At 45.6% G+C, this 17,584-nt stretch overlaps 1 protein-coding gene across 1 annotated transcript in view; it reads right to left on the bottom strand.

Annotated features, from left to right (window-relative positions):
• Positions 1–17,213, bottom strand: part of LOC108704862 (meiosis 1 arrest protein) — a 33,240-nt gene extending 16,027 nt beyond the window's left edge. Inside the window, exons 1-3 of the mRNA XM_018241566.2 lie at positions 17,132–17,213; positions 6,053–6,304; positions 2,390–2,575 (exon numbers count right to left, since the gene is read on the bottom strand). Coding sequence (XP_018097055.1) covers positions 2,390–2,575; positions 6,053–6,289 — 423 coding nt within the window. The 5' untranslated portion in view covers positions 6,290–6,304; positions 17,132–17,213. The remainder of the gene's footprint in view (positions 1–2,389; positions 2,576–6,052; positions 6,305–17,131) is intronic.
• Between the last annotated feature and the right edge of the window lie 371 nt (positions 17,214–17,584).

Raw genomic sequence — 17,584 nt, forward strand, 5'->3', positions numbered from 1 at the left:
TTTGGTAAAGGTTAAATTCTCCTTTAAATACCTTCCCCTTGCCTATTTAGACCTTCTTTTGTCCCACCTTTGGAGTCTTAGAGCCCCTCAAACCTTAGAGAAGCCTCCCATCAACAGAGGCCCCTGTGGAGAAGCCCATGCACCCAAACAGCTGTCATTGATACTGCAAGACGTACGTTATAACATCCAACCACCCCCACTTCACCTTCACACCACACCTGGTTTGGCTCTCCAACACATTCCCCAGTGCACTCCCTTTATTCTGATACAACTGGTCCCATTAATGTTGGAAGGTCCTTGCCTTTGTGGAACAAGTGAAAGAAGGCACACTCCACCACAGGGGCAGATTCCTCTTCCCAAGTCATCTGCTTAAAACATACTGTATATCACATAGAAACTGGAACAAGCAGGATAACTGTGTCATTGCTGTTATCACCCCGTGTCCTAAATCATCGTCTGTCTAACTGTATACATTCAAAGAGACACGCTCCATGCCCCATACATCCCTTCTGCCTGTGCTACTGTGTCACCCTGTAATGTCTGTGCTACTGTGTCACCCTGTAATGTCTGTGCTACTGTGTCACCCTGTAATGTCTGTGCTACTGTGTCACCCTGTAATGTCTGTGTCACTGTGTCACCCTGTAATGTCTGTGCTACTGTGTCACCCTGTAATGTCTGTGTCACTGTGTCACCCTGTAATGTCTGTGCTACTGTGTCACCCTGTAATGTCTATGCTATTGTGTCACCCTGTAATGTCTGTGCTACTGTGTCACCCTGTAATGTCTGTGCTACTGTGTCACCCTGTAATGTCTGTGTCACTGTGTCACCCTGTAATGTCTGTGTCACTGTGTCACCCTGTAATGTCTGTGCTACTGTGTCACCCTGTAATGTCTGTGCTACTGTGTCACCCTGTAATGTCTGTGTCACTGTGTCACCCTGTAATGTCTGTGTCACTGTGTCACCCTGTAATGTCTGTGTCACTGTGTCACCCTGTAATGTCTGTGTCACTGTGTCACCCTGTAATGTCTGTGCTACTGTGTCACCCTGTAATGTCTGTGTCACTGTGTTACCCTGTAATGTCTGTGTCACTGTGTCACCCTGTAATGTCTGTGCTACTGTGTCACCCTGTAATGTCTGTGCTACTGTGTCACCCTGTAATGTCTGTGTCACTGTGTCACCCTGTAATGTCTGTGTCACTGTGTCACCCTGTAATGTCTGTGTCACTGTGTCACCCTGTAATGTCTGTGCTACTGTGTCACCTTGTAATGCATGTGTCACTGTGTCACCCTGTAATGTCTGTGTCACTGTGTCACCCTGTAATGTCTGTGTCACTGTGTCACCCTGTAATGTCTGTGCTACTGTGTCACCCTGTAATGTCTGTGTCACTGTGTCACCCTGTAATGTCTGTGCTACTGTGTCACCCTGTAATGTCTGTGTCACTGTGTCACCCTGTAATGCCTGTGCTACTGTGTCACCCTGTAATGTCTGTGCTACTGTGTCACCCTGTAATGTCTGTGTCACTGTGTCACCCTGTAATGTCTGTGTCACTGTGTCACCCTGTAATGTCTGTGTCACTGTGTCACCCTGTAATGTCTGTGTCACTGTGTCACCCTGTAATGTCTGTGCTACTGTGTCACCTTGTAATGCATGTGTCACTGTGTCACCCTGTAATGTCTGTGTCACTGTGTCACCCTGTAATGTCTGTGTCACTGTGTCACCCTGTAATGTCTGTGCTACTGTGTCACCCTGTAATGTCTGTGCTACTGTCACCCTGTAATGTCTGTGTCACTGTATCACCCTGTAATGTCTGTGTCACTGTGTCACCCTGTAATGTCTGTGCTACTGTGTCACCTTGTAATGCATGTGTCACTGTGTCACCCTGTAATGTCTGTGTCACTGTGTCACCCTGTAATGTCTGTGCTACTGTGTCACCCTGTAATGTCTGTGCTACTGTGTCACCCTGTAATGTCTGTGTCACTGTGTCACCCTGTAATGTCTGTGCTACTGTGTCACCCTGTAATGTCTGTGTCACTGTGTCACCCTGTAATGTTTGTGCTACTGTGTCACCCTGTAATGTCTGTGCTACTGTGTCACCCTGTAATGTCTGTGTCACTGTGTCACCCTGTAATGTCTGTGTCACTGTGTCACCCTGTAATGTCTGTGTCACTGTGTCACCCTGTAATGTCTGTGTCACTGTGTCACCCTGTAATGTCTGTGTCACTGTGTCACCCTGTAATGTCTGTGTCACTGTGTCACCCTGTAATGTCTGTGCTACTGTGTCACCCTGTAATGCATGTGTCACTGGTGTCACCCTGTAATGTCTGTGCTACTGTGTCACCCTGCAATTGGAGGAGCAGACTCCATGTCACATGGGCCATTAGGCACTTACCTCTACTGAAGAGTTCTGCAGAGCTCCTTGAGAGACACTGTGCTGAGCAAGTTGCTTTGTCTGCTGCAGAGCATCCATTACTGCAAGTGCCAGTACCCCTGTCTGCGGGTTATAGGATCCGTCCTCCTGGGTAGAACTGAGCTCTGACATACAGTTGTGTAGACGAGTAAAACTGTTCCGTAGAGGCTGAAAGAATAATACTACTGCTCGGACTTAGACCAGACACTTGCTACCTCATGCCAAGCTCTAAAGCCCCAATATTACATATGGATTTAGGGTATCACTAATACAGGTACTAACTAGTATATAAGGTCTGGCTCCACCTCCCCATGCCAGTTTGTTTGTAAAGCTTAATGAGATGGAGAATATCAGTTAAAAGAGGAAGTAATGTCAAGAGACAAGTTAGTAACATAGAGAGAACCTAATGTCCACAGACCTATACTAAAATCAGCCTTGGTGCACTGTCGTCTGTGAGTTGGAATGTCTGGTGTTTGGAGTTGAACATCAGTCCTAGAAAATGAATTCTTTGTGATGGAATGAAGGAGCTCTTGCGTTGGTTTATTAACCAGCTGTGTTGTTGCAGGACTTGTATACAGATATGTGTGTCCGCTGTCGCCTGTCGCTCTCAGGAGTAAATCATCCAGGTATGGTAGGATGTGAATTCCTGTGCGTTGTAGGTATGCCATAGCTGGTGCTAGTACCTTTGTAAATACCTTTGGAGCCGTGCAGAGGCCAAAGGGCAAGGTTGTGAACTGAAAGTGCTGGTCTCTGATGGCAAATCACAGGAAAGGTTGTGAACTTGGATGAATCAGTGTGCAGGTTAGTGTCCTGCAGGTCGATTGACGTCATGAAATTGTCTGCTTGCATGAAGGCTATGGTGGAGTGTACCGACTCCAACTTGAACTTGTGGTTGGAAACAAAGTTTTGGTTTTTCTCACCAAAAAGAGGGTGGAGTAGAAGCCACAGAACTTTTGAAGTTCTGGAATTGGGGCGATGACTCTAGCCTGTAGCAGTAAAGAGATTGCTAGATCTTAAGCCTTCCTTCTTAGTCGAGAGGGCATAGACGGAACAAAACGTTTTGGAGGTGGGGGGCTGAGAAGGGAATTTTGTATCCAAATTAGATGATTTGTAGTACCCATTGGTTTGTGACATGTGTCTTCCAGTAGGAAAGAAACTGTGTTAGGCGACCTCCTACCCGGGACTCTTATTGAGGTGAGTCATGAGGATATGGATTTTGGGGCAGCCGGTTTCCTGGATTGTCTCGCTGGTTGCTGCCATTGTGGTCTATTTCTCTGTGATCCCTGGTCAGCGTTTGTATTGCGATAGGATGAGGATCAAAAGGATCAATAATTCCTATGTGGGGTAGACTATGTTTTTTTGTCAAAAACCTATTTGGCTGGTCCAGCAGTCCTTTTTTTCCCATTGGAAGGAAGGTACTCTTACCCCGTGTCACCTCTGTAATTATCTGTTTCAAATCTGGCCCAAACAGCAAATCTCCTGAGAATTTGAGGTTGATTAGTTTGTTCTTGGAAGCTGTGTCGCCTGACCAGTGATGTAGCCATAAAGCCCTTCTGGCATCCACTGTACTAGCTGTGGATATTTCCGCTAGTCTGGCTATGTCTAATGCTAAATCTGCTAAGAAAGCGAGTGTAGTATGAAGTTTATCCACCTCTGCAGCTAATTGTCTGTGTACTGATTCAGGTGGTTGATACATCAGTTCCTGGGCCCAGTATTTTGCCATATGTGCCATTCCCGCTTCTGCAGTTGCTGGCCTTAGTATTGCTGCTGATTGTGCATAAGCTCTTTTAAGAGCTGACTCCCATTTTTTGTCCATGGGGTCTTTAAAAGCTAGGGTTAGTTGAAGCCCATGATTAAGCACCCTGAAGGGTGTGAAATGCGTAGGGTGGATGGAGATGAAGCCATAACTTTTAATTTTATCTTTTTCAATTTATCTTTGAACTGAATATCTCTGGTCTTGTGGATCCGTTTGAGTGCCGGTCAGCCCTGCTTCTTTATCTTTCGTCTTTAAAAGCTGCCTCCTCTGTTGGGAAAGCAGTTTGTTTTGATAGGTGTGCAACTGCAGAATCCACTTTAGGGGTTTTTTCCCATATCTTACCCTGTTCTTCTGGAATAGGGTAGGTGTTGTAAAATCGCTTGGTCAGTGCTGAGCGATGATCTGGTTGTGACCATTCAGTGTCTATAGTCTATAGAGTGATTGCTTTAAATACTGGGAAAGAACGTGTTTTTTTCTGGTGCACTCCTAGCACTTTATCTGCTTTAGAAACTGACTCATTTCCAATCTCTAGAGTCTCCATCATTGCCATTAAGAGTTTGGATGAGACCTCAGGCTCAGGTCTGGCAAAGGCATTTGGTTGCTCTGTGTCTAAATCACTATCTGGTTCTGATTCCTGGTGGTCAGATGTTTTGCAAGTCAAAAGTATTGCCTAGCCCCAACCTCCTCTTCTGGGAAAGAGGCTTTGGGTTCAGAGGAGTCTGAAATGATCTCCTAGGCCCTCAGCTTCCTATCATGTGGTGTATGCTAGGCGGGGGGGTTGAAAAGTGGCTTTTATCCATTCCAAAAAGTCCCCTAATTGAGTAGGCATTTGATGTGAATGGTTGATGTAAAAAGGGTGCCAAAACCAGGTACAATACTGGTTGCCCTTAAAAGTAGAAGAGAGACTGTAAGAAACAGTAGTTCCTTTTAGCCTCACCTTATTTAGTTATACTGAACATGTTGGCGATAAGAGTAATAAATAGGTACCTTTTTACTCCAAGTACAAGTGCTGCTGATTGGTATTGGGCCTGCAAACAGCATGTTATGCACTTATTCCACTTGCTGTGATCTAAGCAAGGAGGGAATTACTGCCCTCTGAGAGACAGGTCTGGATGCCTTCTGTTCCTTTGTGCAGCATCTAGGGCTGATGTGCTTCTGTGAATTCAACTTGCTGCAGTCTGCTAGCAAGGAGGGAAAGACACCATACGTTGGGAGAAAGCTCTGCATTAGTGACGTGTGGGCCGGCGGGTTCGGGCCGACCTCGCCACCTTCAAATACAGCTTACGACTTTATAGCCGCGCACCTGCTTGCCCGCCCCTTTTGTTGCGCCATTAGCGGGTCTATAAAAGGAACCCAGAAGTCGGATGCGGGCGCAGGTGGAGGGAGGGCGGTTCTGGGTCGCACATCACTACTCTGCATGCCTCCATAATCCATGAATAACTGCTAAAAGCAGTGTGCTTCAGGTGATTCCGCTTGCTGCAAGATGCTACCAAGAAGGGAATAACAGCATACATTGGGAGACAGCTCAGCATGTCCCCATCCATGAAGGTACAATTCAAAACGTAAGGAGAAGAAAATAAAATAAGAAGAAAACTTTTCTGTCCTTCACCTCCGAGGCAGGACAAAGAACTGGCAAAGGGAGGTGGAGCCAGACCATATATATTAGGGGAGGGGTCAAGAGACTTATTCTTCTGTCCTGCCTCCAGAGATGATATGACATTAACCCACACGTTTGCACTGACAGGAGGGCCGACTAGAGAAATATATACCAACCCCACAATCTACAGCCTTACGTGTTTCATCCCTACATGGCACTTAGTCATAGGATTTGAACCAACATACCATGCCTCTCCTACCCCTCATACCACCCCCTCAGTTTCAGGTCTTACCAGCAAGGGGAAGACACATTGGTGACGCTGTCCCACGGTGTAGATACTCAGCAGCAGGGTGCAAGATGGGGCAGCAGCACACAGATAAAGAGCATTACTGAGTGCTTCACATAACACTCTTCTTACAGATCCCCAGCCAGGAGGGGCCACGTCAAGTAGCAAGATACGTGGAGGCACAGAAGTGAGGCTCAGACTCCCTCCTCCTCTAATTTCCTTTGCAGAAGCCATTGTGAGCATGAAGTGAATGGGAACCTAGGAGAGAAACTGAGATGGAGAAAATGCGAATCTGGGAAGGGAAGAGGGATGGAAATAATGGGAATCTTGGAGAGAAAATGAGATGGAAATAATGGGAATCTAGGAGGGAAAGAGAGGTGAAGAGAATGAGAATCTAAAAGAGAAAAATAGATGGAGAGAATGGGAATATAGGAGAGAAAAGGAGATGGAGAGAATTGGAATCTGGGAGAAAAAAAGGAAATGGAGAGAATGGGAATCTATGACAGAAAATGAAATGGAGAGAATGGGAATCTAGGAGGGAAAGAGAGGTGAAGAGAATGAGAATCTAAGAGAGAAAAAGAGATGGAGAGAATGGAAATATAGGAGAGAAAAGGAGATGGAGAGAATGGGAATCTGGGGGAGAAAAGTAGATGGATAGAATAGTAATCAAGGACAGAAAACGAGATGGAGAGAATGGGAATCTAGGAGGGAAAGAGAGGTGAAGAGAATCTAAGAGAGAAAAAGAGATGGAGAGAATGGGAGTATGGGAGGGAAACGGAGATGGAGAGAATGGGAGTCTGTGTGAGAGAGAGAGAGAGAGAGAGAGATGGAGAGAATGGGAATCTGTGAGAAAAAGAGAGAGATGGAGAGATTGGGAGTCTGTGAGAAAAGAGAGAGATGGAGAGAATGGGAGTCTGTGAGAAAAGAGAGAGATGGAGAGAATGGGAGTCTGTGAGAAAAGAGAGAGATGGAGAGAATGGGAGTCTGTGAGAAAAGAGAGAGATGGAGAGAATGGGAGTCTGTGAGAAAAGAGAGAGATGGAGAGAATGGGAGTCTGTGAGAAAAGAGAGAGATGGAGAGATTGGGAGTCTGTGAGAAAAGAGAGAGATGGAGAGAATGGGAGTCTGTGAGAAAAGAGAGAGATGGAGAGAATGGGAGTCTGTGAGGGAAAGAGAGAGATGGAGAGAATGGGAGTCTGTGAGAAAAGAGAGAGATGGAGAGAATGGGAGTCTGTGAGAAAAGAGAGAGATGGAGAGAATGGGAGTCTGTGAGAAAAGAGAGAGATGGAGAGATTGGGAGTCTGTGAGAAAAGAGAGAGATGGAGAGAATGGGAGTCTGTTTGAAAAGAGAGAGATGGAGAGAATGGGAGTCTGTGAGAAAAGAGAGAGATGGAGAGAATGGGAGTCTGTGAGGGAAAGAGAGAGATGGAGAGAATGGGAGTCTGTGAGAAAAGAGAGAGATGGAGAGATTGGGAGTCTGTGAGAAAAGAGAGAGATGGAGAGAATGGGAGTCTGTGAGAAAAGAAATAGATGGAGAGATTGGGAGTCTGTGAGAAAAGAAATAGATGGAGAGAATGGGAATCTGTGAGAAAAGAGAGAGATGGAGAGAATGGGAGTCTGTGAGAAAAGAGAGAGATTGAGTAGAATGGGAAGTACTGTGAGGTAAAGAGAGAGATTGGAGAGAATGGGGGCTGTGAGGGAAGATGAGAGATGGAGAGAATGGAGTCTGATGAGAAAAGAGGAGAGATGGAAGAGAATGGGAGTCTGGAGAAAAAGAGAGAGATGGGAGAAATGGGAGTCTGTGAGGAAAGAGAGAGAAGGAGAGAATGGAGTCTGTGAGAAAGAAGAGAGATGGGAGAGCTGATGAAAGAGAGAGATGGAGAGAATGGGAGTCTGTGAGAAAAAGAGAGAGATGAGAGAATGGGAGTCTGTGAGAAAAGAGAAAGAAGATGGAGAGAATGGGAGTCTGTGAGAAAAGAGGAGAGATGGAGAGAATGGGCTGTCTGTGAGAAAAGAGAGAGATGAAGAATGGGAGTCTGTGAGGGAAAGAGGGAAAGAGAAGAGATGGAGAGAGATGGGAGTCTGTGAAAAAAAGAGAGATGAGAGAATGGGAGTCTGTGAGGGAAAGAGAGAGATGGAGAGAATGGGAGTCTGTGAGAAAGAAGAGATGGAGAGAATGGAGTCTGTGCAGGAAAAGAGAGAGATGGAGAGAATCTGTGAGAAAAGAGAGAGATGGAGAGATTGAGTCTGTGAGAAAGAAAGAGATGGAGAGATTGGGAGTCTCTGAAAAAGAGAGAGATGGAGAGATCTTGAGAAAAGAGAGAGAGTGGGAGAGATTGGGAGCTGTGAGAAAAGAGAGAGTTTGGAGAGAATGGGAGTCTGTGAGAAAAGAAATAGATGGAGAGAATGGGAGTCTGTGAGAAAAGAGAGAGATGGAGAGAATGGGAGTCTGTGAGAAAAAGAGTGAGCAGATGGAGAGAATGGGAGTCTGTGAGAAAAAGGAGAGAGATGGAGAGATTGGGAGTTCTGTGAGAAAAGAAAAATAATGAGAAGAAGGGAGTCTGTAGAGAGAAGATGCGAGAGATTGTGGAGTCTGTTGAGAAAAAGAGAGATGGAAGATTGGAGTCTGCTGAGAAAGAGAGAGATGGAGAAATGGGAGTCTTTGAGAAAGAGAAGAGATGGAGAGATTGGGAGTCTGTGAGAAAAGAGGAGATGGAGAGAATGGAGTCTGTGAGAAAAGAGAGAGATGGATAGAATGGGAGTCTGTGAGATAAAGAGAGAGATGGAGAGAGATGGGAGTCTGTGAGAAAAGAGATAGATGGAGAGAATGGCGAGTCTGTGAGGAAAGAGAGAGATGGAGAGAATGGGAGTCGGTGAGAAAAGAGAGAGATGGAGAATTGGGAGTCTGTGAGAAAAGAGAGAGATAGAGAATGGAGTCTGTGAGAAAAGAGAGAGATGGAGAGAATGGGAGGTCTGTGAGAAAAGAGAGAAGATGGAGAGATTGGGGAGTCTGTGAGAAAAGATAGAGATGGAGAGAAATGGGAGTCTGTGAGAAAAGAGAAGATGGAGAATGGGAGTCTGTGAGAAAAAGAGAAGAGATGGATGAGAATGGAGTCTGTGAAAAAGAAGAGATGGAGAGAATGGGAGTCTTGTGAGAAAAAAGAGAGAGGAGAGAATGGGAGTCTGTGAGGGGAAAGAGAGAGATGGAGAGAATGGAGGTCTGTGAGAAAAAGAGTAGAGATGGAGAAATGGGAGTCTTGAGAAGAGAGAGATGGAGAGAAATGGGAGTCGGGAGAAAAGAGAAGATGGGAGAGAATGGGAGGTCTGTTGAGAAAAAAAGAGAGACATGATGAGAATGGGAGTTCGTGTGAGAAAAGAGAAGATGGAGAAGAATGGGATTGTCGTGAGGGGTAAGAGAAGATGAAGAGAATGTGGAGTCTGTGATGGGGAGGGAAAGAGAGAGATGGAGAGAATGGGAGTCTGTCGAAGAAGAAAAAGAGAGAGATGAGAGAGAGAATGGGAGTCTGTGAGAAAAGAGAGAGATGGAGAGGAATGAGAATGAAGTCTGTGAGGGAAAAAGATGAGTAGATGAGAGATTGGGAGTCTGATGAGGAAAAGAGACGAGATGGAGAGAAGAATTCGGTTAGTCTCTGAAGAGAAAAAGGAGAGAGATGGAGAGATTGGAGGTCTGTTATGGAGTGAAAAGAGAGAGATGGAGAGATGGGGAGTTCCTGTCTGTGAGAAAGAGAAAGAATGGACGAGAATGGGACGAGTCTGTGAAGAAAAAGAAATAGTATGGAGTACGCGGAGAATGGGAGTCTTGTGAGAAAAGAAGAATGGATGAGAATGACGTCTGTGAGAAAAGAGAGAGATTGTAGAGAATGGACCGTCTGTCGGAGAAAAGAGAGGAGATGGAGAGATTGGGAGTCTGTGAGAGAAAAGAAATTAGATGGAGTGAGAATGGAGGATGAGTCGTGTGAGAAATAAGAGAGAAGCATGAGAGATTGGGAGTCTGTTGAAGAAAAGAGACGAGATGGAGAGGATTGGTAGCCTGTCTGTGAAGAAAAGAAGAGGAGATGGAGAGAAATGGGGAGTTGTGGGAGAGAAAAGAGAGAGATGGAGAGATTGGTAGGGTCTGTGAGAAAGAAGAAGAGAGATGAAGAGACTTGCGCGAGGGAGTTCTCGTGAGAAAAGAAGATGAGAGATGGAGGAGAATGGGAGGTCTGTTGAGAAAGAGAGAATGGAGGAGACGGAATGGGGGAAGTCTGTGAGAAAGAGAAATAGATCGGAGAGTGAGAATGGGGATGTCTGTGAGGGGACGCAAAAGAGAGAGAGCGAGAGAATGGGAGTCCTGTGAGAAGAAAAGAGAGAGATGGAGAGATTGGGAGTACTTTCTGTGAGGAAATGAGGAGAGATGAGGAGAATGGGACCAGCTGTGAGAAAAGAGAAGAGAATTGGAGAGATATGGGAGTCTGTGCAGAAAAGAGAGAGATGGAGAGGATTGGGAGTCCTGTGAGAAAAGAGAGAGAGGATGAGAATGGAGAGTCTGTTGTGAGAAAAGAGAGAGAGAGGATGGAAGATGTGATGAGAATGAGGTCTTGTTAGAAAAAACGAGAGAGATGGAGGAAGGAGTCTGGTTGAAAAAAGAGAGAGATGGATGGAGAATGGGGAGGGTCTGTGGAAAAAGAAAGAGATGGGAGGGGGAAATGGTGAGTCTGTAAGAGGGAAAAAGAGAAGATGGAGAGAATGGGACGTCTGTGGAGAAAAGCAGACAGAGATGGAGAGAATGGAGAAGTCTTGAGAAAAAGAGAGAGTGGGAGAGAATGGGAGGTCTGTGAGAAAAGAGAGAGATGGAGAGCAGATGGAGTCTGTGAGTGGGAAAAGGAGAGAATGGAGAGAATGGGAGTCTGTGAGGGAAAGCAGAGAGATGGAGAGAATGGGAGTCTGTGGAGAAGAGAAGAAAATGAGAGAGATGGAGAGGAGAATGGGAGTCTGTGAGGGAAAGAGAGAAGGATGGAGAGAATGGGAGTCTGTGAAAAAGAGAGACATGGAGAGAAATGGGGAGTCTAGTGAGAAAAGAAGAGAAGGAAAAGAAGCGAGAGATGGAAGAGATTTGGGAGTCTGTGAGAAAAAGAGAGATGAGAGGAATGGGAGTCTGTGAGGGAAAGAGCAGAGATGGAGATAAATGGGAAGAGTCTGGTGAGAAAACAGAAGAGAAGATGGAGAGAATGGGAGTCTTGTGACGGGAAAAAGAGGAGAGATGGAGAGAAAATGGGAGTCTGTAGAGAAAAAAAGACGAGAGATGGGTAGAAATGGGGAGTCTGTGAGGAAAGAGAGAGATTGAGGAGTAATGGAGTCTGTGAAAGAAAAAGAGGAGAGATGGAAGAGAATGGGAGGTCTGTGAAGAGAAAAGAGAGATGATGGACGAGATTGGGGAGTTCTCTGGAGAAAAGAGGAGAGATGGAGAGATTGGGATCTGTGAGAAAGAAGGAGAAGATGGAGAGATTGGGGAGCCCTCTGTGTGAAGAAAAAGAGAGAGATGGAGAGCAATGGGAGTCTGTGAGAAAAGAAATAGAATATAGGCAGAACATGGGAGTCTTGTTTAGAAAAGGCAGGAAAGAAGATGGAGGAGAAGGAGTCTGTGAAGAAAAGGAGGAGAGACATGGAGAGAATGGGAGAAGACAGTCTGTGAGAAAAGAGGAGTAAGAGATGCGAGAGATTGGGCGAGTCCCTGTGAGAAAAGAAATAGATGGAGAGAATGGGAAAAAAAAAAGAATGAGTCTGTTGAGGAAAATGAGGAGAGATGACAGATGGGAGTCTGTGAGAAAAAGAGAAGAGATGAGAGAATTGCGGAGTCTGTGGAGAAAAAAAAAAAAGAGGAGAATTGGAGAGAATGGAGATCCTGTCGAGAAAAGAGATGAGATGGAACGCAGTTGATGAGTCTGTGAAAAAAGAGAGAGATGGAAGAGATTGGGAGTCTTGAGAAAAAAGAGAAGAGATGGATGGAGAATGAAGAGTCTGTGAGAAAAGAGAGAGATGCCCGAGAAATGGGAGTCTGTGAGCAGAGATAAGATGGAGAGAATGGGAGTCTGTTGAGCGGAAAGAGAGAGATGGAGGAGAATGGGCAGTCTGTGTAAGAAAAAAGAGAGAGATGGAGAGATGAGTCTGTGAGAAAAGAGCATAGATGGAGAGAATGGGAGCTCTGTGAGGAAAGAGAAGAGATGGGAGAATGGGAATGTCTACGTGAGAGAAAAAGAGAGAGATGGAAAGGAATGGGAAAGTCTGTGAGAAGAAAAAGAGAGAGATGGAGAGAGATGGGAGTCTGTGAGAAAGAGAGAATGGAGGAGGAGATGGGAAGTCTGTGAGGGAAAAAAGTAGAAGATGGAGAGAATGGGGAGACGTACATGTGAAGGTTAAAAGACGATAGCTATTAAGGACATGAGAATGGGAGAGTCTGTGATGGGGAAAGAGAGAGATGGGACAGGGAGAAATGGGTAGTCTGTGAGAAAGAGAAGAGATTGGAGAGGAGTTGGGAGTCAGCTGAGAAAAGGGAAGAGATAAGAGGAATGGGAAGGTCTGTGAGAAAAGAAGAGAAGAGGAGAGAGAATGGGATCTGTGAGAAAAGACGAGAGATGGAGAGAATGGGAGTCTTGTGTAGAAAAGAGAGAGAGGAAGAGGAATGGAGTCTTGTGAGGAAAAGAGAGAGATGAGAGAATGGAGTCTGTGGAGAAAAGAGAGAGATGGAGAGAATGGGGAGTCTTTTTGAGGGAAAGAGAGAGATGGAGAGAATGGGAGTCTGTTGAGAAAAGAAGAGATTGGAGAGAATGGAGTCGGTCTGTGAAGGAAGTTGGAGTATTTTTCTGTTATAGGAATAGTATTAGCAGCTTTGGAGGGTATAATAAAGCTTCTAAAAATTAAATGTTTTATATTTTTCCTAACTTAAAATGTTGAGTGTATTTCCCCTTGAGAAAGTGGCAACAGTAAGGGAAAGTGAAGGGTAATAAAGAGGCGTGTAAAGTGTTACGGGAGTAGCTGTATTATGTGACTGAGAGCGAATAACTTACAGCGTCCAATAACCTGGCATATGCGCTCTGCTAATCACTGGACTGTTTCCTGACAATCACATGTTAGAATTCAGTACACAGGTCCATCATTTACATGGGAGTGCACAGAGACAAACAATATACAAAGACGCCAAGAGAAACACCATGGAGGTGGTTTTTGCGTACGCCGGGTGCCATACACTTTACACCTTTGGATGGAAGTTTGGGTTGTTGCCACGAAGAATGGAAGTCTGTGAGAAAAGAGAGAGATGGAGAGAATGGGATCTGTGAGGGAAATGAGAGAGATGAGAGAGATATGGAAGGGGTCTGTGAGAAAAAGAGAAGAGATTGGAGAGAATGGGAGTCTGTGAGAAAAGAGAGAGATGGGAGAGAATGGGAGCTCGTGAGAAAAGAGAGAGATGGGAGAGATTGGAGTCTGGAGAAAAAAGAAGAGAGATGGAGAGATTGGGAGTTCTCTGAGAAAAGAGAGAGATGGAGAGATTGGAGTCTGTGAGAAAAGATGAGAATGGAGAGATTGGAGTCGTGAGAGAAAAGAGAAGAGATGGAGAGATTGGTGAGTTCGGTGAGAAAGAGAAGCAGAGATGAGGAGAATGGGAGTCTGTGAGGAAAGAGAGAGATGGATGAGAATGGGAGTCTGATGAGAAAAGAGAAGAGATGGAGAGAATGGGAGTCTGTGAGAAAAAGAAAAGATGCGAGAGAATGGGAGTTCGGCTAGAGAAAAAGAGAGAGATGGAGAGGAATGGGAGTCTGTGAGAAAAAATGAGAGAGAGTGGAAGAGAATGGGAGTCTGTGAGGGAAAGAGAGAGATGGATGAGAATGGAGTCCTGTGGAGAAAAGAGAGAGATGGAGAGAATGGGAGTCTGTGAGGAAAGAGAGAGATGGAGAGAAATGGGAGTCTGTGAGAAAAAGAGAGAGATGGAGAGAATGGGAGTCTGTGAGAAAAGAGAAGAGATGGAGAGAAAGGAGTCTGTGAGAAAAGAGAGAGATGGAGAGATTGGAGGCTGTTGAAAAAGAGACGAGATGGAGAGATTGGAGTCTCTTGAGAAAAGAGAGAGATGGAGAGATTGGAGTCTGTGAGAAAAAGAGATAGATGGAAGAGATTGGGAGTCTGTGAGAAAAGAGAGAGATGGAGGAGAATGGGAGTCTGGAGAAAAAGACAATAGATGGAGAGATGGCGAGTCTGTGAGGAAAGAGAGAGATTGGAGAGAATTGGGAAGTCTGTGAGAAAAAAGAGAGAGATGGAGAGAATGGGAGTTCTGCTGAGAAAAGGAGAGAGATGGAGAGATGGGAGAGATTGGGAGTCTGTGAGAAAAGAAATAGGATGGAGAGATGGAGTCTGCTGAGAAAAAGAGAGAGATGGAGGAAGATGGGAGTCGGTGAGAAAAGAAGAGAGATGGCAGAGAGTGGGAGTCCAGTGTGGAAAAAGAGAGAGATGGAGAGAATGGGAGGTCGTGAGAGAAAAGAGAGAGATGGAGAGATTGGGAGTCGTGGAGAAAAGAGAGAAGATTGGAAGAGATTGGGAGGTCTGGTGAAAAACGAGAGAGATTGAGAGAATGGGATCTTGTGAGAAGGAGAGAGATGGAGAGATTGGAGTCTGTGAGAAAAGAGACGAGATGGAGGGAGAATTGGGGTCTGTGAGAAAAGAGAGAGTGGAGAGAATGGAGTCTGTGAGAAAAGAGAGAGATGGAGAAGATTGGGTAGTCTGTGAGGGAAAGAGAGCAGGATGGGAGAGAATGCGGAGTCTGTGAGGAAAAAGAGAAGATGAGAGAATGGGAAGTCTGTGAGAAAAGAGCAGAGATGGTAGAGATTGGGAGTCTGTGAGAAAAGAGAGAAGATGGAGAGAATGGGAGTCTGTTGAGAAAGAGAGAGAGATGGAGAGAATGGGAGGTCTGGGAGAAAAAGAGAAGAGATGGAGAGAATGGTGAGTTCTGTGAGAAAAGAGAGAGATGGAGAGAATGGATGTCTGTGAGGGAAGAGAGAGATGGAGAGAACTGGGAGTCTGTGAAAAAAAGAAGAAGAGATGGAGAGAAGGGAGTCTGAAAAGAAAGAAGAGATTGGAGAGAATGGAGTCTGTGAGAAAAGGAGAGAGATGCGAGAGGAAGGGAAGTCTGTGAGAAAGAGAGAGATGAGAGAATGGGAGTTCTCTGAGAAAAGGAGAGAGATGGAGAGAATGGGAGTCTGTGAAGAAAAGAGAGAGATGGATGAGAATGAGGTCTGTGAAAAGAGAGAGATGGAGAGAATGGGAGTCTTGTGAAAAGAGAGAGATGGAGAGAATGGAAGTCTGTGAGAAAAGGAGAGATGGAGAGAAATGGGAGTCTGTGAGAGAAAAAGAGAGATGGGAGAGAATGGGAGTCTGTGAGAAAAGAAAGAGATGGAGAGAATGGGAGTCTGTGAGTAAAAGAGACGAGATGGAGAGAATGGGAAGTTCTGTGAGAAAGAGAGAGATGTGAAGAATGGGAAGTCTTGTGGAAAAGAGAGATAGATGGAGAGGAATGGGAGTTTCTGTGAGAAAAGAGAGAGATGGAGAGAATGGGAGTCGTGAGAAAAGAGAGAGAATGGAGAGATGGGAGGTCTGCTGAGAAAAGAGAGAGATGGAAAAGAGGAGTCTGTGAGAAAAGAGAGAGATGGAGAAATGCGGAGTCTGTGAGAAAAAGAGAGGAAGAGGAGAGAATGGGAGTCTGTTGAGAAAAAGAGAGAGATGGAGAGAATGGGAGTCTCTGTGAGAAAAAGAAGAGAGATGGAGAGAAAATGGAGGTTCTGTTGAGAAAAGAGAGAGATGGAGAGGAATGGGGAAGTCTGTGAAGAAAAGAGAGAGATGGAAGAATGGGAGTCTGGTGAGAAAAGAGATTAGATGGAGAGAATGGAGTTCTGTGAGAAAAAGATGAGAAGATGGACGAGAATTGCGAGGTCTGTGAGAAAAGAGAGAAGATGGAGAGATTGGGGAGTCTGGAGAAAAGAGAGGATGGAAGAATGGGGAGTCTGTGAAGAAAAGAGAAGAGATGGAGAGGGAATGGGAGTCTGTTGAGAAAAGAGAGAGATCGGAGAGAATGGGAGTCTCTGTGAGAAAAGGAGAGACGAATGGAGAGAATGGAGGTCTGTGAGAAAAGAGAGAGATGGAAGAATGGGAGTCTGGGAGAAAAAGAGAGAGATGGAGAGAATGGGATGAGTCTGTGAGAAAAGAGAGGAGATTTGGATGAGAATGGGAGTCGGTGAGGGGAAAGAGAGAGATGGATGAGAATGGAGGTCTGTGAGAAAAGAGAGAGATGGAGAGAATGGGAGTGCTGTGAGGGAAGGAAAGAGAGCATGGAAGAGAATGGGAGTCTGTGGAGAGAAAAGAGAGAGATGGAGAAATGGGAGTCTGTGAAAGAAAGAAGAGAGATGGAGAGAATGGGAGTCTGTGAGAAAAAAGAGAGATGGAACGAGAATGGGAGTCTTGTGAGAAAAGAGAGAGATGGAGGAGATTGGGGAAAAGTCTGCTGAGAAAAAAATAGATGGAGAGATTGGGAGTTCTGTGAGAAAAGAAATAGATGGAGAGATGGAGTCTGTGAGAAAAGAGAGAGATGGAAGAGATGGGAGTCGTGAGAAAAAGAAGAGAGATGGAGAGAATGGGAGTCTGTGAGAAAAGAGATAGATGGAGAGAATGGGAGTCTGTGAGAAAAGAGAGAGATGGAGAGGGAGAGAGAAAGATGGAGAGATTGGGAGTCTGTGAGGGAAAGAGAGAGATGGAGATGAGCATTGCAAAGACAGTGATATGACAGAATAAGGAATAATGGCGGCAGACAAGTAAATGGGAAGTAGAAGTTGCAGTCCAGTAATTTGGGCCTTTGGTTTCAGCAGAGCATCACACTGGCAGTACTGAGCAGGGAACATGGTGTGGGAATTACACCAGGCCTAAGTCAATGTCTTTCCACTAACAGCACACCGGCAGTGCCACATACAAGGAAAAGGAGCTAGCAATCTAAACAATCTACAGTATGTATACCAAGGAATGTAGGGACGTAGTGCAGAACCCCTGTACTTACCCCTTCAGCATCAGAGTCCCCTGTAGTTGTGCAGTCGGTGTCTGTCTGCTGTAACCTGTTGCCTAGCAAACGCAGCCTGCACTTGTCATTCCAGTGGTGGCAGGAAAAAGTGGCCCAGAGGGCCCTGGGAGTGACCAGCAGGAACGAGGAAAGTAGGGAAGGCCTGGGGAAGTGACAGTCAGGAGAGGAAGTAGGATAAGGCCTGGGGAGTGACCAGTCAGGAGAGGAAGTAGGAAGGCCTTGGGAGTGGACAACAGTTCAGGAGGGGGAAGTAGGAAGGGCCTGGGAGTGACCATTTTCAGGAGAGAAGTAGGAAGGCCTGGGAGTGACCAGTCAGGAGAGGAAGTAGGAAGGCCTGGGAGTGACCAGTCAGGAGAGGAAGTAGGAAGGCCTGGGAGTGACCAGTCAGGAGGGGAAGTAGGAAGGCCTGGGAGTGACCAGTCAGGAGAGGAA

The sequence above is a fragment of the Xenopus laevis genome, chromosome 1L, assembly GCF_017654675.1.
Source record: "Xenopus laevis strain J_2021 chromosome 1L, Xenopus_laevis_v10.1, whole genome shotgun sequence".
Classification (NCBI taxonomy): Eukaryota; Metazoa; Chordata; class Amphibia; order Anura; family Pipidae; genus Xenopus; species Xenopus laevis.